Source organism: Seriola lalandi, unplaced genomic scaffold, assembly GCF_002814215.2.
Source record: "Seriola lalandi dorsalis isolate HSWRI2012SDOR001 ecotype SW California unplaced genomic scaffold, Sedor1 jcf7180002054969, whole genome shotgun sequence".
In the NCBI taxonomy this organism is placed as follows: Eukaryota; Metazoa; Chordata; class Actinopteri; order Carangiformes; family Carangidae; genus Seriola; species Seriola lalandi.
Genome location: NW_019525520.1, coordinates 887,416 through 915,352, shown reverse-complemented (window position 1 = coordinate 915,352; position 27,937 = coordinate 887,416). Strand labels below are relative to the sequence as shown.

Here is a 27,937-nt window from a genome sequence, read left to right as displayed (position 1 = left end):
CCCTCCTACCCCACCCCCCCTCCACCGCAGTGAGGGAGGAAATTAATGATCCAGCTACTGTCTGAAAGACGTCAACAGCCTCTTCACAGCGCTGACTCTCCTAATCCTGTCACTGCGTTTTAGTGAACTGGCATTTTATCACTGTTGCATTGTGGGTTTCAGTTCATTAAAAACTTAAAGCCACTTTTTGTTGCCACTCAAAATCAGAAATGAACTTTTATTCTTTATTCTTTCTTTGGACAGTTTAAATCATTATTCAGTTTTAAAGTGTTTTCCAGGTAAAGTTCTTGCAGAGCTGCTTGTGTTTAAACATGAGCATTTATCATCTGAGAACTTCGGTTTCTTCTGTTAAATGAAATTAATAAAAATAACAACTGTTTTGGCAACTGGGCTGAAAAAAGTCAATTATATAAGGTTAAAGCTCCTCCAGTGTAAAGGTCTGTGTCCATGTGTAGTGTGATTATAGATCAGCTCTAGCTTCTATATTAATACTGTGAAAGTATCAAAGCCTCAGTCCACAGAGAAATGCACACAGCCTGTATTCAGAAACTGAGCCTTAAAACCAGCCGTCAGGACTTCTGGAACTTTGTGATGTCACAACAAAGCAGTCACCAAGCCCCGCCCACCTGGACCCACCATCCAACCCTTGCAGGATTTGGTTTCTCTGAGTTATTTTACCTGAAATCTGCTACATTTTTATTGGATCACTCAGAAAACAGTGAGCCAATCAGAAGAGAGGCTCAGAGCCTCCTCTCTTCTGATTGGCTCACCGACCTGTTGTTACTAGAGCTGCAGAGAGAAGCCTGAGAGAGCAGATGTAAAACTACACTGAGATGGTTTTTATATCTTCTGATGGATCAACACTTCAAATAAAACACAGAAGAAGAAGAAAATATGATTTAATAATAATAAAATGATAATAAAATATGGACCTTTAATGATTAACTGCTTCCACCACAGTTTGTTTCAGTCTCCGTCACCAGCAGATGCTGACTCTCCCTCTGCCCTCTCTTCTTTCAGGGCCTCTCCACTTGAGCCAGCGGCACCATGGGAAGCTCCACCTCCTCCCTTGTTGAAGAGGCCGAGGGCGAAGTCGCACCCCGGGGTGCGGCTCTGCCCCCCTCCCCCGTCATGGGGTGTCTAAGGAGCAGCCAGAGCACCTTCATCCCTCGGCAGCTTCCCAGACCGAGCAGGCACAGAGAGCGCAGGTAAGAGACGGGCGGCGGTAAACCTGTCGTCCTAACGCCGAACACGCCGTCAGTCTTCACACCAGCAGGAAGTAACAGCGTGTGAAAATAGTCCAAGTCCACATTTAGCAAAGCTTTATGGTCCTGAAGGAGAATCTGAAGAACAGTTCCTTCAGACGAACAGAAACCCTGTGAACAGACAGCTGCTGGTTCAAAGTCACAAATCAGCTCAGACACAGTGATGAATGTATTTAATCGCTACATTTCAATTAACCAGCCATAATCAATAATTAGGTCCTGTGAATCCCTCAGTCACCTTCAGAGAAAATCAGATCCTGCAGCGTCTTGTCTTGTTCTCAGTTTAAACAAACACTTCACCCAGTAAATATAGACAGTGTTCCCGCGGGTCATTAAAGAGCCTGAAATTAAAATAGATAATAATAATAAACACTTCATAAAATAAAGGAAAATAAAGTCTTAAAACGTCTCATATTTACTGCGAACTTGTTTTAGGTGTTAAATTTGCAGATAGTGAGTTTCAGACTGGTAAAAAAAACAAAGCTAAAAGGCCAATTATAATGATGGTGTGGTTTCATGTCACTTGATACACACTGTTGTCACTTTGTTCACAGACAAAGGGGGGGGGGGCGTCTACAGTCCGCAGGTCGAAATGGTGCAGGAACCTTGATAGACCTGATGAGGTTTATATTCCATAAACATGTTCCTCTGTCTCTTCTTCTTCACTGTAAAACGCTGCAGAAAACCTGCTGTTTGCTTCTAATATCAGTCTAATATTTGAGTTTAGAAAGTTTCTGTAAAACGTGATGAGCTGTGTTTGTCAGTGTTTGTCAGTGTTTGTCTGTGTCACATGATCACGGCTCTGCTTTCATGTGTAAATGCAGATCTGTGCTTTCAGGCTCCTCTCTCTCCTCGGCAATAACTTAGCTCTTCACACTCTTCTCACCTGCTCATAAACAAACCAGCGGGACACTTCACTTCCTCTGATAACAGCTGTTTTCCAAAGCACCACGGCCCGAGGTTCAGACACTCATCACGACTGCTCCACACTTGGTAAACCGGTGCCCGAGGCTACAGACCATTTAATATTTTATTTAAGCCTGTGTGTAACGACATTATCAGCAAAAAGCTTGATGCAAACCTGAGGTCACCAAACTGTTCCCCCTCCTCTCCTGAGTCTCTCCATCACAGAGTCTCAGACAGAAACACACATCTGTGCAGAGGTTTGGGTTGATTTTTGACGGTAAAACAAATCAGTTTTTATTATTACTTATGTAACGCCAAATCACAACAGAAGTTATCTCAAAGCTCTCTTCAGACAGAGCAGGTCTAGACCTTCTCTTTATGAAATGATTCACAGAGATAGAACGGCTCCCACCATGAGCTGCACCGGGCCACAATGGCGAGAAAAAAATTCCTTTAAGAGGCAGAAACCTCGAACTGAACCGGACGCAAGAAAAACGAACAAGTCAAAAGAAACAGCACAATATATTTGAGTTTTCCTCTCTGAGAGCATCTTCTGTGATTTTTAAGGAGTTATTATGATGATTTATTAATGATAATACGCCACACATTGCACCTTTAATGCGATGGTTGAACGGGTGGATATTTAATTTATATTCTACACTGAAGTATGTCGTCATGAATTCTTCATGAACCGGTCGATATAAAATAAACCTCAGCCTTCCTGAGCGTCGTCAAATCTCCACTTATGAATTATTCCTGTATCTCTGTCTCGTACAGCGTCTATACTCTGTCCACCGTCGGTCCTCTCTGCTGCCACACTGTCCCAGCCGTCATCAGACTCGCCGTCAGTGGGAGTCGAGTTACTCGCTGACAGGAAATGTAACGCCACCGGGGAAATCCCAGGTGATTGGACGACAGACAATTAGTCTGGAAAAGTACACATGAGCTTTCCAAAGGGGATTCAGATCTGCAGACCTCTGAACATCCCGTCTGATGCAGAGAGATCAAAATACCCTTTATAAAGACTAACAGTGACGTCTGAGAAGATAAAACAATACTGACAAAGTTTCATAAAACATTAGCGTTTAATTTATTATTTATTATCTTAAATCAGCAGTTCAAGTCATTTAAAGCTCCATATTTTCTTCTTCTTCTGTGTTTTATTTGAAGTGTTGATCCATCAGAAGATATAAAACCATCTCAGTGTAGTTTTACATCTCCTCTCTCAGGCTTCTCTCTGCAGCTCTAGTAACAACAGGTCTGTGAGCCAATCAGAAGAGAGGAGGCTCTGAGCCTCTCTTCTGATTGGCTGACTGTTTTCTGAGTGATCCAATAAAAATACAGCAGATTTCAGGTAAAAACACTCAGAGAAACCAAATCCTGCAAGGTTTGGATGGTGGGTCCAGGTGGGCGGGGCTTGGTGACTGCTTTGTTGTGACATCACAAAGTTCCAGGTCCAGATGGCTCATTTTAATTAAGGCTCAGTTTCTGCCTCTTTTTTTTGTTTTCTTAGGATTTTAAAAATATTTATAGTGAAAAAATGATTAATATTTTTGTATTTTGCAATTTGTAAAACATTTATGAAATATATTCTTAAAATTCAGGATTTATTTTGGGAAAATTGGGAAAACTACTTTTAATGTTTATAAGAAGCAGGCAGCAATAGGTGGAAAAAATTATTATTGTTAAGTTATTCTTTATAAAATATATATAGTATAATATAGTAGTATAGTATAATAGTCTGCCAATTATCTTGATGATTTTTTAATTAATTATTTGGTCCATAAAATGTCAGATATAAAAAAAAGGTTTATAAAATGTTGGTTGAAGAAAAAGAGAGAAGAGAATTTAAAGGTCTGGTTTGGTTTGATGAACAGTGAATTTAAATCATCTAAAAAAGTTTATCAGTGAAAAATTGACTATTAAAATTGTTGCTCATTAATCAACTAATTGCTTCAGCTCTAGTGAAAAAGGTAAATATATTTATTTTAAAGTTTAAATTCTTAAAAACTCATGATTCAGAAGCAAAACATTTCTTTTAGATACGGCAGAATTTAAAAACATTGTCAGCAAATAAATGTAGAAGTGAGAAAAATGAATGTGAATTATATAATAAATGTTAATCGGTATATTTAGCAGGAAGCAGTGGAGGTGATGCAGGTATCTGTGCTTCATTGTGTAACACCTGAGCTCTGCATCACAGAAACACCTGCGTCTCTCAGACCGTTTGCTCTGCGGTAACCCGTCCAGGTCGGCCTGTGCCGGAAGTTTCAGGCGTGATGCCAAAGCTACTTAGAGCGCAGCTTGAAAATGTGGGCCAGCCTCCACACAGATGTCCCGCCGGCTCCTCCACGGCTCAGATAACGTGGATCAGGAACACAGATCTGAGACGTGTAGCTGTGAGCTGATTTTCCTGCTGGGACAGAACGTGAGGAGGGCAGGAAACCGCCGGTCCCTGTGAGGCACCGGTGGAAGAACACGTTCTGTTTTAACTGTGGTGCAGCTTCTTCTATCATTTCCATATTCATGCATTTTAATTTTTCTCCCCCTGAGCCGCCATAGGGTAAAAAAAAGGCAAGAACCGTTAATGCAGCCTTTTATATTTGGAGATTTCCCTCCTCTGCTCAGGCTTTTTCTGCCTCTGCTCTCCAGAGATTTTACACTGACTGAAACCAGAGTTCAGCTGAAGACGGTTCTGATCATTTTCATTTCACCGCACTTCAGCTGAAACGTGTGGCGGTTATTTTATCAGTAAATGTGACCTACAATCACCTCCTCGTGGTCGTATCCCTCCGCCACTCAGACTAGTTTCAGGTTACATCCCTGTTTATCCAGAGTCATATAAAATATTAAACATCTGTGGGTCTTGAGTTATGGCTTAAAACATCCTTTGACCTTTGACCATCAAAGTCTAATCAGTTCATCCTTGAGTCCAAGTCAATGTTTGTGTATAATATTTAGTATATAATAGAAATGGAAAGAGTATAAAATGTATAAATGAATATAATAAATGCCCAGATTGTGTTTCTGAAGTTGTGTGTTTCCCTCCAGTTTCTCTTCTGGGTCGATGCCCATGCAGAGGAGCCAGTGGGCCTGTGGCTGTTGTACCTTCCTGAATGCAGCCGGCGCCCCCCGCTGCTCCATCTGTGAAGCCCCGCGGCGAAGACCCGACACCCGTTGGATGTGGCACGGGTCCAGCAGGGAGGACGGTCGCTGGTCCTGCCCGCGCTGCACGCTGGCCAACTCGCGTGGCAGCCTGGTGTGCTCGCTGTGCGGCTACACCGGAGCGCCGGACCGACCGCGGGACTCCTCCGAAGACCAGCCCCGGCCTCAGCGCTCCAGCAGCTGCTCCGGTCCCCTGAGGCCGTCGTCAGCTGACAGGAAACAGCCAGAAGGTGCAGACGGACACAGCCTGACCTGGGACTGTTTGAGGTGCACTCTGCAGAACACCCCTACCTCCATGTCCTGCTCCGCCTGCGGGGGACCACGCAAACTGTCTCTGCCCCAGATCCCCGCCGAGGCCTTGCTCATGCCTGAGGTCTGCGATCAAACAGGAACACAGCAACCAGAACCCGCAGCGGGGGGGCTTTCACTTTCCATATCAACCAGAGGAGAGTGTTTACCGGTGGAAGCTTCATACCCCGACCCGCCCTCCTCCTCGTCTTCAGGTCATAATAATCCGGTTCCCTGCAGCCGCAGAGAGGTGCCGCCGCCAGATGTTTGCCTCAGTCAAGCACACAGCATCAGTCCGTCTCCTTCGACCCTCGCCGTGTCACATCTGTCTGCCCAGCCAGAGCTGCTGCCCGGGAGACGGCTCAGCATCCTGAAAGAGGAAATGTCACCTCTGTCGCCTGCATCAGATGCCTCCGTGTCGTTTCCACCCGTCAACAGGACGGAGGAGTGGTCGTGTCCGGCGTGCACCCTCATCAACAAGGTCAGAGCCAAACACTGCCTGGCGTGCCACACCCCCCAGCAGCACGCCGCACAGCTGAAACCGGCGCTGTCCCCCAGGAGGAAGGAGAGCATGCTGGTGGAGGCGCTGCGGCAGAGCGACGAAGGAGAGGCCAAAGAGCTGTGGGAGAACATCGTCAGCTTCTGCAGGGAGGTTAGTACACGAACCTTCAACCCAGCACCACACTCCACATCGATCGATCGATCGATCAATGTCCCTGAGCTTCGCTGTGCAGAAAGTTTCTCTCAGTCTAACACCAGGACACAGATTTGATCCAGTCCGATATCTGAAGTCTGATCAGATTACCTCTGAACAACAGTATGACATCACAGCCAGTTGGGAGCCAATCAGGTTCCAGTATGGAACTTAAACGAGTGTGATGTTGAAACTTGAAGCCTCAGAGGAAAAGAGAAAGTGGTCTCAGACTTTTGTTTTATGATATGAACATATACATAAACATAGGATGGGCTGGACATGTATGTCAGTGTATGAAATAGTTCCCATTTTTAATATATGTTTTATTTTATAAGTATTTATATTTCAAACATGGAAACTCAGTTTATGTACCTGTAATACATTTGTGTGTGGGAACAAAAAGAAAAAAAGAAAAGCAATGTAAGTTTCCACATCGTTAATGCGTGAGGCTGTAAAACTGGATGTATGGAAACAGGTACAAGTCGTTTCTTCTATTTTCCAGAACGCCGTGACGTTCGTGGACGACAGTTTCCCCCCCAGTCCAAAGTCGGTGGGCTTCCCGGCGGACGACAGCGTCCAGCATCGGGTCAAAAAGTGGCTTCGTCCTCAAGAAATCAACTGCTGCAACTTCAGAGAGCGAGGGGTGAAGTGGTCCGTGTTCCGCATGCCTCGCCCATCTGACATCCTGCAGGGACTTCTGGGTAACTGCTGGTGAGGAAAACACAGACACAGTCCCCTGCTTCTGTATGAGTTGGTCTGACATCATCCACAGAGGTCGGAGGGTTTCTCTAAGATACAGCAGGAAGTGTGTCGTATGTCGCTCAGCGCCGTGTCTCTGCTCCGGAGAACAGGTTCCTCAGTGCCTTGGCTGTTCTGGCAGAACGTCCCGAGCTGGTGGAGAAAGTGATGGTGACCCGCGCGCTGTGTGCGGAGGGAGCCTATCAGGTGCGTCTCTGCAAGGACGGCTCGTGGACCACGGTGTTGGTGGACGACATGCTGCCGTGCGACGAGAGCGGCCACCTCCTCTTCTCTCAGGTGAAACGCTCGCTCTCCTGGTTTTCAGTCACGTCTCATTTGTGATTCTCATTTTTCACAATTTAGTTCTTTCACTTTTACTGTCACTTTGGACACTTCTCGTACATCATCCCAAAATGTTTCTGTCCCCGGGGACGGATGGGTGTGATCCTCTTCTTCTCTCCAGCAGGATCGTTGTGCAGATGTGAATCTACCTTTTTCGTCTTTGCAGTAAAGAAAAGTCGGACTGGAGCTCAGGGCGTGAGCCGAACCTCAGAACCTCAGCTCTGTTCTCTCGTGTTCCCTCTCCAGGCCCAGAGGAAGCAGCTTTGGGTTCCTCTGATAGAAAAAGCTCTGGCCAAGCTCCACGGTTCCTACTTCGCTCTGCAGGCGGGCCGCGCTATCGAGGGCCTCTCCACGCTGACGGGGGCCCCCTGCGAGTCTCTGGCGCTCCAGGTCAGCGCCACCAACCCCAAGGAGGAGCCCATCGACACAGACCTCATCTGGGCCCGAATGCTGAGCTCCAAAGAAGCAGGGTGAGCGTCTCTGACACAGTCTGGTTTCAGTCATGCTCGTTTATCAGATCTGGTTCCTGGAAGCCTCAAGTCGTCTCGTCGCAGCCTTTTAATTAAACCTTCAGAACGAAAACCCACCGTGAGCTTTATTACTGTGAAGACCTGGAGGCCTTATTCATTTATCTTCATCTTTATTTATATATTTAAACTGTTTTACTGGTGTGGATTGTTTTCCTTTTAATCATTTTATGTCTGGTCTTTATTTCTGATTTTTAATATCCTACCTTTTATTTCTGGTTCTACTCACTTTAACACATCTCCTTTGTTTTAGTGTTTTATTATTTCATCATTATATTTGCTTTACAGTCTTCAGAGTTCAGTTCCTGTTATTATTGTCTCATTTCTTTTGTTTTTATTTGTTACTTGGTCATTTATTGTTCTGTGTGTGTGTGTGTGTGTGTGTGTGTGTGTGTGTGTGTGTGTGTGTGTGTGTGAGAGGTCGTTTCTTCTCTGTCTGTGCTGCTAGCTTCCTGATGGGGGCGTCTTGTGGAGGAGGCAACATGAAGGTGGATGACACGGAGTACGAGTCCCTGGGTTTACGTCCACGACACGCCTACTCTGTCCTCGATGTGCGGGACGTGGACACTCACAGGTGAGGACGCTGAAGACAGGAAGTGACAGGGTGGCAGCGTGTGCAGCCATGTTGTAAATATATAGGAAATGATTGTGTGCTTTTATTCTGAAAAGTTCTGATATACAGAGTGTGATATGAGGAAAAATGACACCAGTTTCAGAAAGTAATCGGACCTCAGCTCTAAGTGAGGAGGACGTGTCGCCCTTCTGTGGGGACAGGTTCTGAAGCTCAGGGTACCAGTCAGAACTCTAACGTCTGGCTCCTGGTTCAGATTACTGCAGCTCAGGAACCCGTGGGGTCGGTTCTCCTGGACGGGCCCCTGGGCCGACGACTGGCCAAACTGGCCTCCACACCTGAAGAGGGAGCTGTGCGCCCAGCGAGCCGAGGACGGACTGTTCTGGATGGACTTCTGGGATTTCATCAGGTAGATTAGGAGCCCACTAAGTCTGGAGTAACCCTCCTCCTTAGCAACAGTCCTTAGTAACGCTTATACTTATAATGTTAAATAATTCTATAACCACACTGACGACGTTGTTGATTCTCCTGCATTTATAGAAGAATAACATTCAGCAGAGGGAACAGTAAAGTGCCGCAGTGTGTAGTGTGTGTGTGTGTGAGTGTGTGTGTGTGTGAGTGTGTGTGTGTGAGTGTGTGTGTGTGTGAGTGTGTGTGTGAGTGTGTGTGTGTGTGAGTGTGTGTGTGAGTGTGTGAGTGTGTGTGTGTGTGTGTGTGTGTGAGTGTGTGTGTGTGTGTGTCGATGTGTTCACACGTCTGTGAGTGTGTGTCTGACCCCGGCAGGTACTTTGACTCAGTGGATATCTGTAAGATTCACTCAGACTGGCAGGAGCTCCGGGTCCCGGGCGTCTTCCCCCGAGGAGCCGACGTTCCGGTGACGGTGGTGTCCATCACGGTTCTGGAGAGAACGTCTGTAGAACTGGCTTTGTTCCAGCAGGGCAGCAGGTAGGACGATGCTCCACACCTGAGGAACTTTAATAAGGACGTCTTTATTTCACAGATACTGAGCATAATGAACTCTACAGTAAACAAACAGCCCTGGTCAGTATCACTACAATATTACCTAAAGAAGAATCCTGTTCATTTAATACAGTTTATTTGTTTTTAGCCAAAGCAAAGAGAAGATTGAAGATTAAAGTTATTTGAAAAACACACATTTTTGACTAATTACACTATAATAAAATGTCAATCCACTCTTTATTAGTGAGATTCAATTCTTTTAATTTTAATTACTTTATATATTTTTGATGGTTTGTATGGAAGCCCAGAGAGACAAGTGAAACGTTTTCTTTGGATCATTTGTCCTTGTGTTTCGTCAGGCGCTGGGACACGGCGGAGAGCCACCTGCTGGATCTGTGTGTGCTGGTGTTTCGGGTCTCCTACGACAGCTCGGGGACTCTGGCGCTGGGTCGTCTGCTGGCTCACAGCCGGCGCTCGGTGAGGAGGTTCGTGGGCTGCGACGTCATGCTGGAGCCCGGCGAGTACGCTGCGCTGTGCTGCGCCTTCAACCACTGGCACAGCGGCGTCGCCGAGGGGACAGGTACGCAGCAGATGACGTCAGGCGTGGAGCTGATCACACCTGTCTTGTGTCCTCTCATGCACATTTTATATAGAGTTTCCAGTATATTAGGAACACCTGGCTAAAACTGAGTCAGTCTAATCCTGCAACAAGGAGAGGTGTTGATTCACCTGTGTGATCATTTTGGAGGCTTTAGTTTGTGCTGGACTGTGTTGCATTATACTGCAAGGTGTGTCTGTTATTTCTCATGTATATTCTGAGGATCAGGTGAACGACCTGCGGCCGGTTCGTTGGGTTTACCTTCCTTTTTTTTTTTAATGGCTGGAAAATTAGACGTTTTTATTTAAAGCAAAAGAAAATTGCAAAAACATAAACTTCATTATTACAGCGCCACCTATCGGACAGTTAGTGTCGTTCTTTGTGCCGGAGTAGTGGGTGGAATTTGCATCAATCTGCCAATTTGTGTGAGTTTTTCTTTTGTGAGTCATGAGAGGGGAGAACAGATTTTACAGTTTGACGGGGACAACGTGATTGGCTGGTTGAGATATCTGAAATGTGAAATCTGATTGGTCACCTGAAGTCAGCTGATTACAAGAAGTGAGGTGAGATGGAGAGAGAGAAGAGATCATAAACATGGCAGACTGCTCTGACCTCAGATGATCAGTGGTTGAGCCCGGAGTGTTTCTGGAGTTGCACCGAATTAAACGACCTGTAGATGGCGAGTAAAACACACGTACCTGAGCTACATCAGTAGAGTGTGTAGCTTAGGACAGACCTGTCCTTCATCTCATAATATCATCACTAACGTCACATTGTCCAGTCATATGAAAAGGTGTCTGAGGGGGCGTGTGCTCTCCTCTCTTCATGTGTTTTCAGTGAGCGGGGGCAGGGCGGAGTCTCCTGGCTACATGCTGGCCGTGTACAGCTCCAGACTCGTGATGGTGGAGCAGGTAACGGCCTCCAACACCACCATCGCCGACGCCATCATCCAGCTGACGGAAACCAAAGGAGAGAGACACGAGGTGATGCCGCGTTCGCTCAGTCCTCGTCAGCGCTGTGTCATTAGCTTATACCTGTTATCAGGTGCTCTGCTCGTCGTCCTCCTGCTGGTTTCACAGGAACTTCACAGAAACCTTAAGGAGAAGACTTGAGGTTGTTTTGTGCAACTGCTTTTATTTTAAGGAAACTTGAACTCAGACTTAAATCTTAACTTAAGGGTTTTCTTGTGCAACAGGCGCCTGATCTGAGCTGAACTCAGTTAAAAGGCTTCACAATAAAAATGTGGAAAAGTTCTCCAGGGAATTTGGGGCCAGTTGCACAAAACACCTTAAGTTTTCTACTTAAGTCTGACACTTAAGGTTTAATTCCTCCTTACCTGAGGGAGTTACTTTAGTTAAGGAAAAATGATAAGAAATTTATAGCAGTGAAAGAGATTTTACAGCAGTAAAATTCTGCTGTTTCCATGGAGACCGTTGATGTGTGTGTGTGTGTGTGTGTCAGGGTCGGGAGGGGATGACCTGCTACTACCTGACCCACGGCTGGGCGGGGCTCATCGTCATGGTGGAGAACAGACACCCGCGGCACCACCTGCACGTGTCCTGCGACTGCAGCGACAGCTTCAACGTGGTGTCGACGCGCAGCAGCCTGAAAACCATCGACAGCATCCCCCCCCTGCACAGGTTCACCTCCACACACACATCTCCCGATTCTCTCAGCAGTGGACTCGTGCGCTGCTCGGATATGAGAACCAGAGCTTTATTTGTCTCTCTCAGACAGGTGCTGGTGGTTTTGTCTCAGCTGGAGGGAAACGCTGGATTCTCCATCACACACAGACTGGCTCATCGTAAGGCTGTCCAGGCGTCGCTGGGGAACTGGAGTCCCTCAAAAGCAACACACAGTCCCGCTCTGAGCCCGGAGACTGCAGGTCTGCACCAGCCTCGCCCCCTCTGACCGCTGGGATCGGCAGCTTCTTTCAACAAACAGTCCAACTCCTGGGGACTCGTGTCTGTCTCATCTGACTGTTTGATGACGTCCTCAAAGTGTTGGACTATTTTTCAAAGAGAGCTTCATATTCTTCCTCAAACACTCTGAGAGCTGCTCTGAGACAGAAGCATCTCACTGCTTGAATTAAACCTCAGTGGACAGAACGAAACAGCCATGCACACGGCAGTAAAGTACAGACAGAGAGGCGTCGGCCACAGTGTCACCGTCTAGTCAACAACAGACGGAAGAAATTCAGGCGTCAGGTCATGAATTAATCAAACACACCTCCCAGATGTTACCTGGACCAGTGGCTCAAATAATAGAGAGAGACCAAATAATACGTTCAGAGCACTTTTTATTTTAACAATTGAACATTCAGGACTGTGTGACGGAGCGTCAGGGAGCACAGCGAGGGGAGAAAAAGAAATCTGAAATTTCGAGAATAAAGTTGTAATATTACATTCATTAAAAATGTAAAATTTCAAGAGGAAAATAATAATTTTTAGCAATATTACATCAACCAATCAAACGGGTGAAAGCACAGTCAGTGGCAGCTGCAGATGAAGTTTCTCCTTATTTGTGAAACCTAAAGTAGAACTTCACAGGATGCTCCACGTTCCTCATTTTAAAGCTTCTGATATTTCCCTCTGCAACAACACACAAACTAAAATTACAACTATTTTCTTGTAATATTATGACTTTTTTCTCATAAAATTACAAGTTCATCCTCATAATATTATGACTTTTTTTCTTGAAGTATTATGATTTTATTCTCAAAATTACGACTTTATTCTTATAATGTCTGACTGTTTCCCTCAGTGTGGCCCTCATCCTCTCAATACTTTAAATCAACAGGTGAGAAAATGTATTTCTGTCTTCAGAGCAGCTCTGCCTCCGAGAAAATGTCTGACCCACAAACAGAAGCTGCTCGACCCGTCACAAAGATGAACACTTAGAGCAGATCTTCTTAGAGAACACATGATGCACTTTACATTTCAGATCACAGGCTGGTCTTCAGGTCCAGACTGTCTTAATTGCACTGGTGATAGATGAATAGAAGTTATCTTAATTAGTTGTGTCTGAACTGGCTGCCAAGATGTAACACAAACACAGTATTATTCAGTCTTACTGCACATTTGTAACATGTAGGATGTTTAGATAAAGTGTTTTAGTTTAGAGATGCAGCAGAGACTCGTTGTGTGGTTGCATTAGCACTTTATCAATTTTAAACTATGCTGGATACTCGTGGTGTTTTATTTCAGAGGAGACGTTTTAAACTTGCACAATGGATACAAATATTTTATGCTCATGAATCCAAAACTACCGTCATGTTGTTAGAGAGAAGATAAAAACTATGCAAATGTTTGAAAGCTGTGATGATGCTTCGTCAATTAAAATGTGTATAGCTCTTTATCTTTGGCGTATCTGTTATATTTACAGGGTGAAGATAGGATTTTGTTGTGATTAGTGTGTTGTTATTATTATATTCACATTTTTTACCTTCAGGTTTGACCTTCACTGTATTCTGTGTGTTCATCCACTTACAATAAATAAATAACATTGATAATCAGTATTCAGGAAGCTTAAATATTATACTGACAGAAATTTCTCAACAGTGTTTCTAATATTCTGTTTACCACCATGTGTGTAAATATTATGTATAATTATATAATAATAATTAGAAAACATTCATGAAGGAAAACTAATAATTGTTATGATTCTATAGGTAGAAATATTATTGAAGGTTTTGCTCAAAATAAAACAGTTTAATTCTTTTATTTTTTAAATAGCATTATTTATTAAAAATAATAAAATCAATAATAATAATAATAAAAAAAATTTTCCCCATTATGAAGCCATTTCCAAAATAAAACAGTTTAATACTTTTATTTTTGAAATAACATTATTTATTAAAAATAATCAAATCAATAATAATAAAACATTTTTTTCCCCATTATGAAGCCATTTCCAAAATAAAACAGTTTAATACTTTTATTTTTGAAATAACATTATTTATTAAAAATAATCAAATCAATAATAATAAAACATTTTTTTTCCCATTATGAAGCCATTTTCCAAAATAAAACTTCCTGTCGTTGGGCGTGTCCTCCGATGACGCGTTTTACGTCACAGACCCAAACCAAAACATCAGTTGGCTGCACGACTCCAGCAACCTGTGGCTGTTCGCCACCGAGCAAACGGATATAAAAACTGCTGCTTTTTTAATGTAACGCCAGTTTGATAGACGTCATCAGCTCTTCGCGGTCAAAGTGCTCGTCAAACAGCAGCTGCAGGTTTGTCCATGTAGCGGTGAGACACGTAGGTAAACCAGCTAACCTCACCTGTGTCGTATTCTAGTTAACGGCTGTTTTTGCTCGCTGAAAACACGTCGTTATTGTGCTGTCGGCTTCGTAATGGCGGCCACCGTGACTGTGAAGAAGCCGAGCTTCTCCTCACACACACGTTCAGGACTAAATAGGGAGTAAACGCGGGAGATGGGAGGTGATACAGCAGAGAGGCGGCTAACGCTAGCTACACGTTAGCATCGACTCAGACAGTAACAATCAATCCGAATCGATGACAAACATCGATCCAGGACCGTGAAACGTGGATGGATGGATGGATGGATAGAATCAGTATTATTTGAGCAATCAAACAATTGATCCTCTTTGAAACTGTGACTATTAATAAAGGTGATATACTCCAATAAATGACACATACAACTGATATTCTATATAAATATATATATAATATATAATATTATAATAAAAAACACATCAGTCAGATGGAAAAAAGTAAATACACACAAACCCATAAAACTAGAATCAGGTGTTTCTACGGTGGCCCTGAGGGACCAACACACTGCAACTTCAGAAAACACATTAAAACAGACAAAACACAAACACATTCAGAAAACTGCAAATACTCACAACACAACAGAAGTGTTTCCAGGGGACAGTAAAAAGTGATGAACCTGGCTGGAACGCACTTGTTCAGTGCTTTGTGACTTGAAGTTAAAAGCGTTGAACAAGTATTAAAATTCACCCATGCAAGTGCGTCCCTGCCAGGTTCATAAATTACAGGGGGCAACAGCAGCCTCTGAGGCCAAAGCTTGATTTACCTTTTCCGCAGGAGAATGTTACAATATTTGTTAAATAAATGAATGAAAAATTAAATTTTCCTCGTGGTTGTGGTTTTGTTTCTCATCCACCTGAACCTGATCTGCCTCTGATCTTTTTTTCCCCTCAGTTTCTGTCCTGCCTGCTGGATCTGAGCGTCAGGATAGGGAAGCAAAGCGAGGAGGCAGCTGCCAGCGGTGCAGCGAGCCTGGTGGACAACATGTCAGACAGTCCGGAGAAAAGCGCCTCGGTGTCGGCTCAGGAGCTGAAGGAGCAGGGAAACCGCCTGTTTCTGAACCGCAAGTACCTGGAGGCGGCTGCCTGCTACAGCAAAGCCATAGTAAGGAGCAGGGAACATGTGTCTCAGGTTGATGTGCAAACAACAGCAGCTAAGTTTTAACCTAAAGATATTTTTGCAATGATGCATTCTCTCTGCTTATCTTACCTGACATTAAAGTAATTCAGTCAGTATCAGGAGTGAACAGCTGGTGCATCTGTACAGTGTGTGTTTTGTCTTCTCCCCTCTGTCAGACCCACTGTCCCTCCGTCCCGGCGTACTACACCAACAGAGCGCTGTGCTACGTGAAGCTGCAGCAGTACGACAAAGCTCTGGCGGACTGCAGACACGCCCTGGAGCTGGACAGCCAATCGGTGAAGGCTCACTTCTTCATGGGCCAGTGTCACCTGGAGATGGAGAACTACGACGAAGCCATCGGCAACCTGCAGAAAGGTACGAGGGGCGATGCCGTCATCATCATCCTCTGCGCTCACACTGCCAGACACGTGATAATTAGACAGTAAAATCAACATGTAGCTCCTCACGTGTTGTTTTCCAGCTTATAACCTGGCGAAAGAGCAGCGTCTGAACTTCGGCGACGACATCCCCAGCGCTCTGCGGATAGCGAAGAAGAAACGCTGGAGCAGCCTGGAGGAGAGGAGGATCAACCAGGAGAGCGAGCTGCACGCCTACCTCACCAAGCTCATCCTCGCTGAGAAGAAGAGGCAGGTCCACTGCAGCGATGGTGTAGACAGGGCTCCCACTCAAACTCTGAAATTAGAATAAAGGAAAATAAGGTCTTAAAATGTCTTATATTTAGTCGAATGTTTAAGACTGTGAGAGAAAAGGCAAAGCCAGTAATAATGATGTTGTTGTGGTTTCATGTCACTTGTTCTACATTGTTGTGGCTTTTTTCACAGACACACATTTAGCAACAGAAATCATTTCCACATTGTTCAGTGTTGATTTTTATTCACTGAAGTCTTAAAAAGCTTCTAAAAATGGTGCAGGAACCGTAGAGCTTACATTTCCTCTGGGAATTATTCTTGTTTTTAAAGTGAACTGTGTGTGTGTGTGTGTGTGTGTGTGTGTGTGTGTGTGTGTGTGTGTGTGTGTGTGTGTGTGTGGTCTGATCCACAGGGAACTGGAGGGCTGCAGACAGAGACAAGACGACAAATCTGGCGACGGCAGAATTCAACACAATCTGAACAAGCATGTAAGTTTTTATTCACATTTTAGTCCAGAAACATTATATTATTATATTAATGTTGTATATTAAACCTTGTGGAAAACAGCAGCCGACAGTGTGAAGTCCAGTTAGATGAAATATGTGAAAGTGAGCGATGTTCCTGAGCTGCTTAAATTTCAGTAACACTGTTGTATAACTCCAATCTTTTATTTAAATGTTAACAACATATAACCTCTAGCATCCGGATAATCTCCTGTATACTTCAGCATATAGTAGCTGTATATATAGGAAGGAATAATAAATAAACAAACAGATGCTTCTCTTCAATCCATACAAAGTGGGGTAAATATAATATAATGGTAAAGTGTTTAGAAGAAGAGAAAAAACACAGACGCTGCATTTCTCACAGAAATAAGTGACTCACTCGATCATCTGTTAAATCTAAATCCTTCACATAATAATGGCCTCCATATATTCTCAAGTCTGTGCTGCCTTTAATATGTAGGATATCCTGATAACATCTGTCCTGATAACATCTGTCTTACCTGATGAGGAGAGGTTGCTCTGTGCTCTGCAAGAAAACAGGTCCATAAATGCTCGTTCGCTTTTACTAAAGTTGTTTCTGTGGATAAAAACCCAACAGAAAGAGTTTAGGATCCAGTGAAATTTATTCTGAAATAATTGTTTTAAAACTTTAGACCGGTAGTTTAGTTCTTCTTCCTCATTGGTCCAACCACTAAACCTCCAACCTGTTCACCTGCAGTTTATTTGTAACATTAAAAACTGTTTGTTTGTGTTTTCCACAGGACAAGTATCTGTCGGACATGGAGGAGCTGTTCTGTCAGGTGGACGAGAAGAGGAAGGTCAGTCAGTGATGATGATGATGATGATGATGATGAATATCCAGTCTAATTCCAATCTAATCTACGTTTCCCTGAGCCAGAGAGACCAAAACAAGAACTGTCATCACAAGCAGAAAGTGAACTGTCTGTCTGTCGAGCTCCTCTGCTCCTACACACAACAAGCGTCATTACGATTCATGGTTATATGCCGTTATATATGTGAAGCTGTTTCAGGGCAAATTAAATGCAATATTAATTTAATACTACAAATAATAATAAGTTACCTCTTTAATGGGAAAACAAGTCAAATATCAGTCATGGTTCCTCGGCACGACCCTGGATCACATGTAACACGGTGTGATCTCTGTGTGTTTGACAGAAGCGTGAGATCCCAGACTTCCTGTGTGGAAAGATCAGCTTTGAGTTGATGAGGGAGCCGTGCATCACTCCCAGCGGAGTCACTTACGACCGGAAAGACATCGAGGAGCATCTGCAGGTAAAAGACACTGAGACACGTGTTTCATAAAACCTGCTCATGTCAGTGTGTGTGTGTCTGTTGAAGCAAGAGTTTCTCCCTCTCTTTCAGCGAGTCGGACATTTTGACCCGGTGACGCGCACGCCGCTGACCCAAGATCAGCTGATCCCCAACCTGGCCATGAAGGAAGTAATTGATGCTTTTATTTTGGAGAATGGATGGGTGGAGGACTACTGACCAATGCGATGGAAGGGAATTTTATTTTGATAGTTCATGCTCAGAGGGGCTGATGCTCCGTCTTTGCTTTAAGTTTAAAGCTTTTAATTTGTTTAATGATCAGCTGGAAATTCACCGAACAGACAAACACGTTATTTTACTGCTCTGTTATTTTCGGAATCATTTCCTGGAGAGAAATATGTCATTTTCCATTAATTATTCCAGGGGAAAGATCATTTTCAGTTAGTTCATCAGGCTCTAATCAAATCTAATTCAATATTAAAGGTCCCGTATTGTATAAAGTGAGATTTCCATGAAGCACCTTGCAAAGAGTTACCCAGCTTTTATATATGTGGCACTTTATTTCAAAACAGAAACGACAAAATGCTTAAAGGAATAAGAAACAGAAGAAGGGAATGGAAAACAAAAAAAAGAAAGAAAGAAAAAAAGTAATAAAATAAAGACCCAAAGAAGAAAATAGATTTTAAACGTTTAAACGGTAGAAACAGAGACGCAGCCTCGGCTCGTTTCTGTCTCGGCCCATTGGTTCCAGTTTGCAGCTGTTTACTGGGACCAGTCCGAGCGCCGCACCACGAGCTGAACCTTCATTCTTACATTACAGTACGTGCTTGTATCTGTGCTGTGCTCATATTTATCTTATTAAATCTGTTTTCCCGCCTTTCCCACTGTTTTTTGGGGGAATTACTGCAACAGCTGCAGACAGATGTTCACTGACACTTTAACAGCTGATTCATCTACAATGTCAGTTTGATCCGCTGCTGTTACTACGGAAACCCGGAGAGACAAGTTATTTTTTCACTTTTTTATTAAGGATTTAAAAAAAAAAAGTGTTTGTTTTTGTAATTCTCATTTGAGCCACTAGAGGCTGATGTGCCCCACTGCCCCGGTCCAAAAGAAATCTCTTTTCTTCCCCAGGTGATTTTTAATTTCTCCATGAACTCTAAACACAAGGTACATATATGTCATATGTATCTTGTGTTATGTAAAATTACTGTCATGTTTTTCTTTTGGATAGAAATGTATTTTAATTGACAAAGTCTTTCTGTATGAAGAGTATAAAGAGCTTTGAAGTCCATGTAATGATGAGGTCACAGTGTGGACCTTCACCTGAATCCTGTTTTATTTACTCACTTATTTATTTTATTATTTTCTGATAATTAAAAAGAAATCACTTGTCCTTCAGGGCTTCCGTATATTTGATCCCTGTCAGATCAAAGTAATAGTACTGATGATCTGAGAATCAACTGCTGACTACAATCAGATTACTCTCTTCAATGAATCAGATTAGATATTAAAGCTGCTTCTCTGGTGTCTGAACATTTCAAGTGTAAATGTTGTGTTTGCTGGCAAACTGAAAAATTGGAAACTGTGACGTCCTGTCAGAGAGTGTGTGTCTGGATGAAGTCAGTCGGTGGAAGGAACTGTTTTTGTTTTCTACACTGATGTTACTTAAAGACTCTTTTCTTTTTTTAATAAGCAGACTGACGCTAAAACTACATTTGTGATTTTTTTTACTTACTTTTCTTGATTGTGAAATCTTTTTTTAATTGCTTGTTTTCAGGACTTTGTGTAGCTTTGTGTATCTGTCATCTTGTATCAGTGTCACATACTGGAAACTGAAATCAAACTGAAGCCTGATAATGTGTTTTCATGTATTTTAGCCATTAAACCGGCTGTTGAAACGTTTCTGTTTAAATGTCACCTGTACTGTCCAGCTTGGGATCAATCGAGTTCAGGTCTGATTCGCTGCATTTGATCTTTACACAAATGAGTTTTCAGTTGAGGCGACATCTTTGAATCATCACCCTGATGTTTGAAAATGTTCGGACGAAGTAAATGTTCCATGTTTTCTACTTTTGAGCTGCAGTTATTTGTGTTTGTTTCACTCTGACGTGGAAACTATCGTGTTTTTGTGATTAATTATTGTTTAGACATTTGCACCAAGCAGCACAGTTACAGTATAACGAGCTAAACTCCACATCTGGAAACATGTTCATATTTTCTGTCTCGTTTTGTGTCTCTTTCTGGTTGTTTTGTGACTGTTTGTAGTTGTTTTGTGTCACTTTGTAGTTGTTTTGTGTCACTTTGTTGTTTTGTGTCTGTTTGTAGTTGTTTTGTGTCACTTTGTGGTTGTTTTGTGTCTCTTTCTGGTTGTTTTGTGTCTCTTTCTGGTTGTTTTGTGTCTCTTTGTTGTTTTGTGTCTGTTTGTGGTTGTTTTGTGTCACTTTGTAGTTGTTTTGTGTCACTTTGTAGTTGTTTTGTGTCACTTTGTAGTTGTTTTGTGTCTCTTTGTAGTTGTTTTGTGTCTTTGTAGTTGTTTTGTGTCTCTTTGTAGTTGTTTTGTGTCTTTGTAGTTGTTTTGTGTCTCTTTGTGGTTGTTTTGTGTCTTTGTAGTTGTTTTGTGTCTTTGTAGTTGTTTTGTGTCTCTTTGTGGTTGTTTTGTGTCTTTGTAGTTGTTTTGTGTCTCTTTGTGGTTGTTTTGTGACTGTTTGTAGTTGTTTTGTGTCACTTTGTTGTTTTGTGTCTGTTTGTAGTTGTTTTGTGTCACTTTGTGGTTGTTTTGTGTCTCTTTGTTGTTTTGTGTCTGTTTGTAGTTGTTTTGTGTCACTTTGTGGTTGTTTTGTGTCTCTTTCTGGTTGTTTTGTGTCACTTTGTAGTTGTTTTGTGTCTCTTTGTTGTTTTGTGTCTGTTTGTGGTTGTTTTGTGTCTGTTTGTAGTTGTTTTATGTCACTTTGTAGTTGTTTTGTGTCACTTTGTAGTTGTTTTGTGTCTGTTTGTGGTTGTTTTGTGTCTTTGTAGTTGTTTTGTGTCTTTGTAGTTGTTTTGTGTCTCTTTGTGGTTGTTTTGTGTCTGTTTGTGGTTGTTTTGTGTCTTTGTGGTTGTTTTGTGTCTCTTTGTGGTTGTTTTGTGTCTCTGTGGTCAGAAGACGATGTCAGTCCTGTGTCTTGCGGTTTTACAGTTTATGTGGATTATCTTCAAGCTGAGGATTTGATGTTGAAATCCTCAGACTCCCAGTTCAGAGCTCGGGGCCTTGAAAAGTCTGGCAGCTACATTTGTTCATGTTTGTAAAGAAGGGCGTTTGTGGTTCGTGAGGTTTTACCTTTGTAGGTGCACAATCACAGCGACCTACTGCACCTGCAGGAGAGCAGACTGAGTCACGTCTTCCTGTGCCAGTAAACTCGAGCGCTCTGTGTGTCACCACACTCAGTTTGAAGAGTCGCACCATGGAGGTGAAGCTGTTTGTTGCTGTTGTCGTGCTGTTGGCCTTAATGGTTACAGGTGAGTGCTGTTCAATATTCACAGTGTGTCTGCAAGTGATTTATAACTTATGGTACTTTGACCCGATCATACCCAGGGGTCAACCCACGCATCACTACTGCCAACATTTTGATTTTAAGTTTTATTACGTCGATAGAAAAAACATCCAGTCACAGTTCAGTTTCCTAAACAACAGATTTGCTGCTGCAGTTTAGTTGTATAGAAACATTAGTGGTTGAGATGTGACATGTTCGTAGTGATGAATAGATTTTACAATCACTACTACAAACAAGCAGCTTCCAGTTTCCATGAAGTAAATAACAACATGCTTTATTTATTGTGTCTCCCACAGGAAACAACGCACAGTTAAATGGTGAGTTTTCTTTTTACAGTTACTTTTATTCATTTCTTTCTTTCACGCAGCAGATTCACCTGTTTCCTCTGTTTTTACACAAAACACTCACAAGACTAAAGCTTTTCAACACGGTCCAAAGCATCTTCTGGACTCTCAGCATTAAAGGTTTAAAGGATTCTGGGGAAAGACAGTTGATATTTGAACTCAACAGCCAATCGTCGTTCCATCATCCGCCATTTCCACTACCTGGGGGAAGCTTCCAATGGCTGCCAGGGAAAACAAATACGCTATTCTCTTTCTGTTTCGGTTGTGCAGTGGTGACAAACTTCCCTTCAAGCCAGAATTACATATCGAAAGCAAAGCTTATAGGGAGCCAATTAAAAGTCAATGGTGTCATTATCCTGCAGCCATGTCCATTTGTGAACAGCTCGTTCACAGCAAGAAAAAAAAAATATCTCACATAATGTCAAACTGACCCAAAAAGCACATGAATAAATCTTTGTGATGATCTACCAGATCTGCAGTTCATCCTCTAGGGACCTTGAATATCTATAGAAAAGTTTATGGCAATTCATCGGATTGTTGTTGAGATATTTCAGTCAAAATCAAAAATGACATCCTCGTGTCGGCGCTACAGGAGAAGTCAGAGGATCAACAACGTCAGTAGGATTCATCCTCTGGGGACCATGACTGTCTGCATGAGATTTCACGGGAATTAATTCACACGTTGAGATATTTTGCTGATTGGATGAACACCTGTCCTGCTGGTGGAAGGGTTCATCCTCAGGGGAACATGACAGTGGTCACATGAACTTTGACTGTTTCCCTTCCAGTTTGTGGCACCGCACCGCTCAACACAAAGATCGTAGGGGGTCAGAGCGCCGCCGCGGGGACGTGGCCCTGGCAGGTCAATCTGCACCGGAAGGGCAGAAACATCTGTGGAGGTTCGCTCATCAACAACCAGTGGGTCCTGACGGCTGCTCACTGTCTCTCCGGGTGAGAGGCTCTTATACTAGTGAGAACCGGTGCAGTGAACACTGGGATGTCAGTACATATGAATATCATGGTTCCATCACTCACATATTTTCATGTTGTGTGTTTCTCAGCGCCAACACTTCTGATTTGATGATTTACCTCGGACGTGAAACCCAAGAAGGTCCGAATCCTAACGAGCGGTCCCGGTCAGTGTCCCGGGTCATCAAGCATCCACACTACGATGACTTCACAAGTGATAACGACATCGCCTTGTTGAGACTGTCCTCAACGGTTGACTTCACCAACTTTATCAGACCCGTGTGTCTGGCGGCGGCCGGCAGCGTCTTCAGGGCCGGGACGACCTGCTGGGTCACCGGCTGGGGAACCATCAGTGTCATTAGTAAGTAACAATAATTTAAAACATGATGTCATCATTTAGCCATAGATGACCTGAGTTAAACGATGCAGGATTTCCCAAACGCAAGTTCAATATACGTATCTACATGTACTGAATTTCCATATGTGAAATATACATTTTTATTTTACATGTACATATATGTAAAAATGATCATATATGAAACCTATTAGAAGTTTGAACAACTCTATATTGAAATATATTCAGTATCTAGCTTATACGATTATATACATGTATGTATATATGCTTATATTGTAGACAGATTTACATAAATATATATCCATCACGAAGCCTGATGATGTTATATAAAGTCTGAGAATGTGAAGTTTGACAAGTTTAAAATTAATTTAATTAACATATATAAACATAGAGATTTTTGTATGTTGTTTTGATACACGTCATAAATAAATTAAATATAAAATGTTAACACATCATTTTTACATAGAACACGTGTTTTATGTAAAAATTGATCACATAAATATTTTAATTTATACATACAAAAATTCTACAGTGGGACTGTTCGAAACACTTGGTCATTTGTAGAATCAGGCTGTCGGTTCATTTTATTTGTACAACACAAACGTTGGGAATTGGTGGGTTATCAATTATTGGATTATTATCAGAAATCCACAAAATATTCATATTAAATAGTGATTTTAATTAAAATCAAAGTTATCCTCGGGGCACCACCCTGATCAGGAAACAGCCAATACTTGAAATAAACTATCAATGTGGATAATTAACTTAATAACTAGAACCAAAAGGATGATATTAATGATCAGTGAAGTTGAAGCGTTCAGAGTTCTGCAGAGAGGTTGGCGACATTGTGGACCGATATCTAACTTCTAATCAGATCAGGGTGTGATGCAAACAAACAAATCTCACAAAATGTGAGAGGTAGAACTTTCTATTTCAGGTTTAAAGGAGTTCAGGTCTCAAACCTTCAGCTCAGTAAATACTAACATGTCTTCTCTCTGTCAGAGCCTCTTCCTGCTAACGAGCCGCTGCAGGAGGTCGATGTTCCCGTCGTGTCCAACAGTCAGTGCAGGAAGGCGTATGAAAGAGCCAACGTCAAGATCACAAGCAACATGATCTGTGCCGGTCTACCTGAGGGAGGCAAGGACTCCTGCAAGGTGAGCCAGTCTGCAAACACTCCTCCAGCAATTGATAACACACAAACACACACACACACACACCTGTGATTACAACTGTGTTTATCTTGTTCACATTGACCGTGTACAATCTTACACTCCTTACACCTGCAGTATCACCTGATACATCACAAGAGGTTGAATCATGGTTGAACACTGCAGAAACCATGTTCTTTCAAATCCTGCATCAGTAATAATCCAACAATATAATGTGTTTTTTAACCTGTGATATTACTAGTACGTCTTCCTCTAGTGACTGTCATGGTTTCCAGTGTATTGACACATTTCCTGGTGATAGTAACCGTGATGTTTCACCTGTGCAGGGCGACTCAGGCGGCCCCATGGTGAGTAAAACCGGATCCAGGTGGGTCCAGGCCGGAGTGGTGAGTTTTGGAATCGGCTGTGCTGAACCCAATTTCCCAGGAGTCTACGCCCGAGTGTCAGAGTATCAGACCTGGATCAACAGCCAGATCTCCACCAACCAGCCGGGCTTCGTCACCTTCAACAGCTCCTCCTCTTCCTCCTCCAGCCGCAGCTCCGCCCACTTCATCTCCCTCTCAGTTCCTCTGCTGCTGCTCTCCTCTCTCTTTGTTCTCTCATTTTCAGTGTGTTAAATTTCACCTTCTACATTGTTAAAATGTTTGATTATTCATATGAGAAAACAGTGAATTAACTTTTCCTTTCCAGAAATCTTGACTCTTGAATTTTCAAGCGTTTGTTTCCACACGTGAAAGATTTCCCTCAAATGTAAAACGATCTGTTGCACCGTTAGTCAGGTCGGGTTAACGCTCCAGTTTAGAGTCAGATCTATGTAAAAACAAGGTTTATGGCTTCATATATTCTTTGAGATTCATTTGTCTTAAAACAAGCAAAAAAAAAATTAATACATAAAATTTAATAAAATTGAGTGAAATATTTTCACTTTCCTGTGTTTGAGTAATTTTACATAAAGGAGTCAATGAAACACAAAGTAGATGAGGAGCCATGACTTGGTTTGACTACAGAAGCCTAATGCTTTCGCTTAAAAAAAAATAAATCCAGTTTTTCTGAATTAACGAGATAATTACATCATTAATTCAGAAAAACTGAGCAGATTTTCTTTTCCTCCAGTGAAGGAATTACGCTTCCGTAGTTTAGTGCAACAATTCAATAATATTTTTTATTATCAATTAATCTGCTGCTTATTTCCTTCAAATTAACTAATTAACTGTTGTGTCTTTTAAAATAATTATGACACTTAATGCCAATAAAAATATCTTCAAAAATAACATTTATTATTTTTGCGTCATTCATACAGTTTTACATACAAACAGAATTAAAACATCGTGAATGAAGGTAAAATGTACAAGCTTTCATCTGACAGCTGCAGGTTTGTGGTTGGTCATTCTGCTGCTTTGTTCATTAAATACAGATTCTTATTACATCATCATCATCATCATCATCATCATCATCATCATCATCATCATGAGAACACATGGCTGCTTTAAAGAAAAAAATGAATCTTGGCTTTTAAAAGATTCACCTGGAATGTTACTCTGCTCCTTAGTCCCTGAAATTAAATGTCTGTTTCACCCAGACCAGAAATCACAAAAATGAGAGTTCATCAGTCTGTTGATTGATCAATCTGTTGGTTGATCAGTCTGTTGGTTGATCAGTTTGTTGATTGATCAGTCTGTTGGTTGATCAGTCTGTTGATCAGTCATTCTCCTCAAACATCAGGTCCAGTGTGTTTCTCTTCCCGTCAGCCTGAAAACAAACTGATGAGAGTCGCTCAGCCGAGGAAGGTGGAGATGAAGACGCTGGTGTCCAGGTTGAGCGTGGCGTGCCACCAGCGGTCGGGGAAATACAGCACCTGATGGAAAAACATCCAGAGCGTTAGAGAACAACAGAATGACTTCATGTAGAGGAGGGATGCATCTGTCTGACCGTTCAATCTGCCGCTAACACAGACTGAGCCGCCTTGAGTCCGTTACCTCCCCAGGTCTGATGGTGCACTCCAGCGGGGCCTCGTCCTCCGGCAGGTGGGGGTAGGTTTCTGTCACCCAGGAAAGGGTGGTGCGGTTCGGGTGGAAATGGGGCTCCTTCTCAGGCGGGTAGAGGAACCAACGCTGTGTGAGGAAGAATGAATTATTCAGAGTTTATATTTCCGCTCACCGTGCACTTTATTAGGAACACCTCAGGTTTCCTGCAGCACCAGGTGAGGAGGTGAGCTCATGTTCACGTCAAACATCCTCTGGGATGTGGTAGAGCAGAGTCTCACAGGTTCAACACCTGGTGGAACTACCCAGTGTTGGTGTGGTGTTACTAAGTGAGTGTATCTCCATTCATCAGTCAGACAACAAATCAAACACAGCACACCACTCAACAAACGCTTCCTCAGGACAGGATTAAATCAATCGACACCACAGGCGGGAAACCGAACAAAAGGTTGTTGTGTTTTTGTTTTTTTTTTACTTTTCTTCCGTAGATGACCTCAGAGTAACCTGGACCATGCCAGTGAAAGGGAACTCCTGTTCCAGGACCTGGAGACAGAAACAGTAGATGTGGAGTCACTGTACGTTTGTGTCAGTTTGTGATGGTTTTACTTCAGTACCAGAAAACAAAACACTCTTTTATCCTGCTGCTAACAAACATATTCTTTGACAGGTCTGTGATTTCCTCAGCACTGAGTCTTAAAGCTCCATATTTTCTTCTTCTTCTGTGTTTTATTTGAAGTGTTGATCCATAAGAAGATATATTTGTTTTTTTTTGGCTTTATATATTATATTTATGTTACATATTTGTACGGGCTAAACATATATGTCACCAGTGAAATTATTCAAATGTATTACATCTCATATATAATTGTTTACATGTGTTTTTTTAATATGTATATATATTTCATATATGGAAATTCAACATATGTAGAGATATTACATTTGCATATGGAACTATAATAAAGTGAAGGTCTGTATACATTTGTGATTATAAACGTGATATATCGTCTGCTGAGATGAAAGCGGTTTGTCTCATGTTGTTGCTTGTTGCTCCTCTCTCCTGAACAGACGCTGACCTGCGATGCCGAAGCTGTACGCTCCGCTGGTGAGAGGCAGGACGTACGGCGGGGACTCGTAGTGCTGAAACAGACTCTGCCACTCGGTGAAGTTGTTGTCTCCAAAGAAATACAGTGTGTCTGTAGAAGAGGGAAACAGAGACTCAACTGGAGGTTAAAGAAAGTATCTTCTGTAGGTTAGCAATCAGGTTGCTAGCAGGAGTAAACATGAAATGGTGGAGAAATCCCATGAAAAAGTCACCATGTAGAGCAGCTGATGAGGAAACAGAGGCATCTTCTGGGTTTAAAATGATTGGGGTGATAAATATATGCTATTGTGGATGAAAGTGTAAGTATCTAACTTACATTTAACTTAACCCAAGTCCACCTAATCTGATGTTTATGTGTTAGTTATTATAACAAGAGATAATTTCTTAAAAGTTTTACTCTTTGATCTCTTACTCTTAGTTTAATTTAAATGTAAATACATCCATTCATACATGTTTCTGCACATACTATATTATGACAATTTCATGACATTTTATGTCTTACTGTATTATGACTTTTTATGTCTAACTATAATATGACGTTTTCTTCCTTAATATAATATGAAAT

At 42.4% G+C, this 27,937-nt stretch overlaps 4 protein-coding genes across 6 annotated transcripts in view; 3 read left to right on the top strand and 1 right to left on the bottom strand.

The window, feature by feature from the left end:
* The first annotated feature begins 1,041 nt into the window (after positions 1–1,041).
* Positions 1,042–13,551, top strand: LOC111646345 (calpain-15-like). Its single transcript, XM_023395824.2, has 12 exons — positions 1,042–1,208; positions 5,223–6,276; positions 6,821–7,029; positions 7,170–7,353; positions 7,645–7,868; positions 8,374–8,499; positions 8,753–8,905; positions 9,280–9,441; positions 9,816–10,036; positions 10,892–11,037; positions 11,516–11,694; positions 11,788–13,551. Exons 1-12 carry the CDS (start codon positions 1,048–1,050, stop codon positions 11,963–11,965), a joined length of 2,997 nt encoding a protein of 998 aa, XP_023251592.1. The 5' UTR covers positions 1,042–1,047; the 3' UTR covers positions 11,966–13,551.
* Positions 13,552–14,145: 594 nt separating this feature from the next.
* On the top strand, positions 14,146–19,990 carry LOC111646372 (E3 ubiquitin-protein ligase CHIP-like). Of its 3 annotated transcripts, none has more exons than XM_023395850.2 (8): positions 14,146–14,292; positions 15,248–15,457; positions 15,649–15,847; positions 15,954–16,119; positions 16,535–16,610; positions 17,390–17,446; positions 17,805–17,921; positions 18,012–19,990. In XM_023395850.2, exons 2-8 carry the CDS (start codon positions 15,338–15,340, stop codon positions 18,135–18,137), a joined length of 861 nt encoding a protein of 286 aa, XP_023251618.1. In that variant the 5' UTR covers positions 14,146–14,292; positions 15,248–15,337; the 3' UTR covers positions 18,138–19,990. The 3 variants fall into 3 exon arrangements, with proteins under 3 accessions (XP_023251618.1, XP_023251621.1, XP_023251619.1); XM_023395853.2 differs by having other exon boundaries at positions 14,146–14,317; XM_023395851.2 differs by having other exon boundaries at positions 14,146–14,321.
* A 932-nt stretch (positions 19,991–20,922) lies between these two features.
* LOC111646370 (serine protease 27-like) lies at positions 20,923–25,456 on the top strand. Its single transcript, XM_023395848.2, has 6 exons — positions 20,923–21,416; positions 21,748–21,768; positions 22,584–22,746; positions 22,857–23,125; positions 24,122–24,273; positions 24,615–25,456. Exons 1-6 carry the CDS (start codon positions 21,362–21,364, stop codon positions 24,903–24,905), a joined length of 951 nt encoding a protein of 316 aa, XP_023251616.1. The 5' UTR covers positions 20,923–21,361; the 3' UTR covers positions 24,906–25,456.
* An 88-nt stretch (positions 25,457–25,544) lies between these two features.
* The window catches only part of jmjd8 (jumonji domain containing 8), a 21,795-nt gene continuing 19,402 nt past the window's right edge, over positions 25,545–27,937 (bottom strand). Inside the window, exons 6-9 of the mRNA XM_023395854.2 lie at positions 27,344–27,463; positions 26,746–26,813; positions 26,265–26,399; positions 25,545–26,143 (exon numbers count right to left, since the gene is read on the bottom strand). Coding sequence (XP_023251622.1) covers positions 26,063–26,143; positions 26,265–26,399; positions 26,746–26,813; positions 27,344–27,463 — 404 coding nt within the window. The 3' untranslated portion in view covers positions 25,545–26,062. The remainder of the gene's footprint in view (positions 26,144–26,264; positions 26,400–26,745; positions 26,814–27,343; positions 27,464–27,937) is intronic.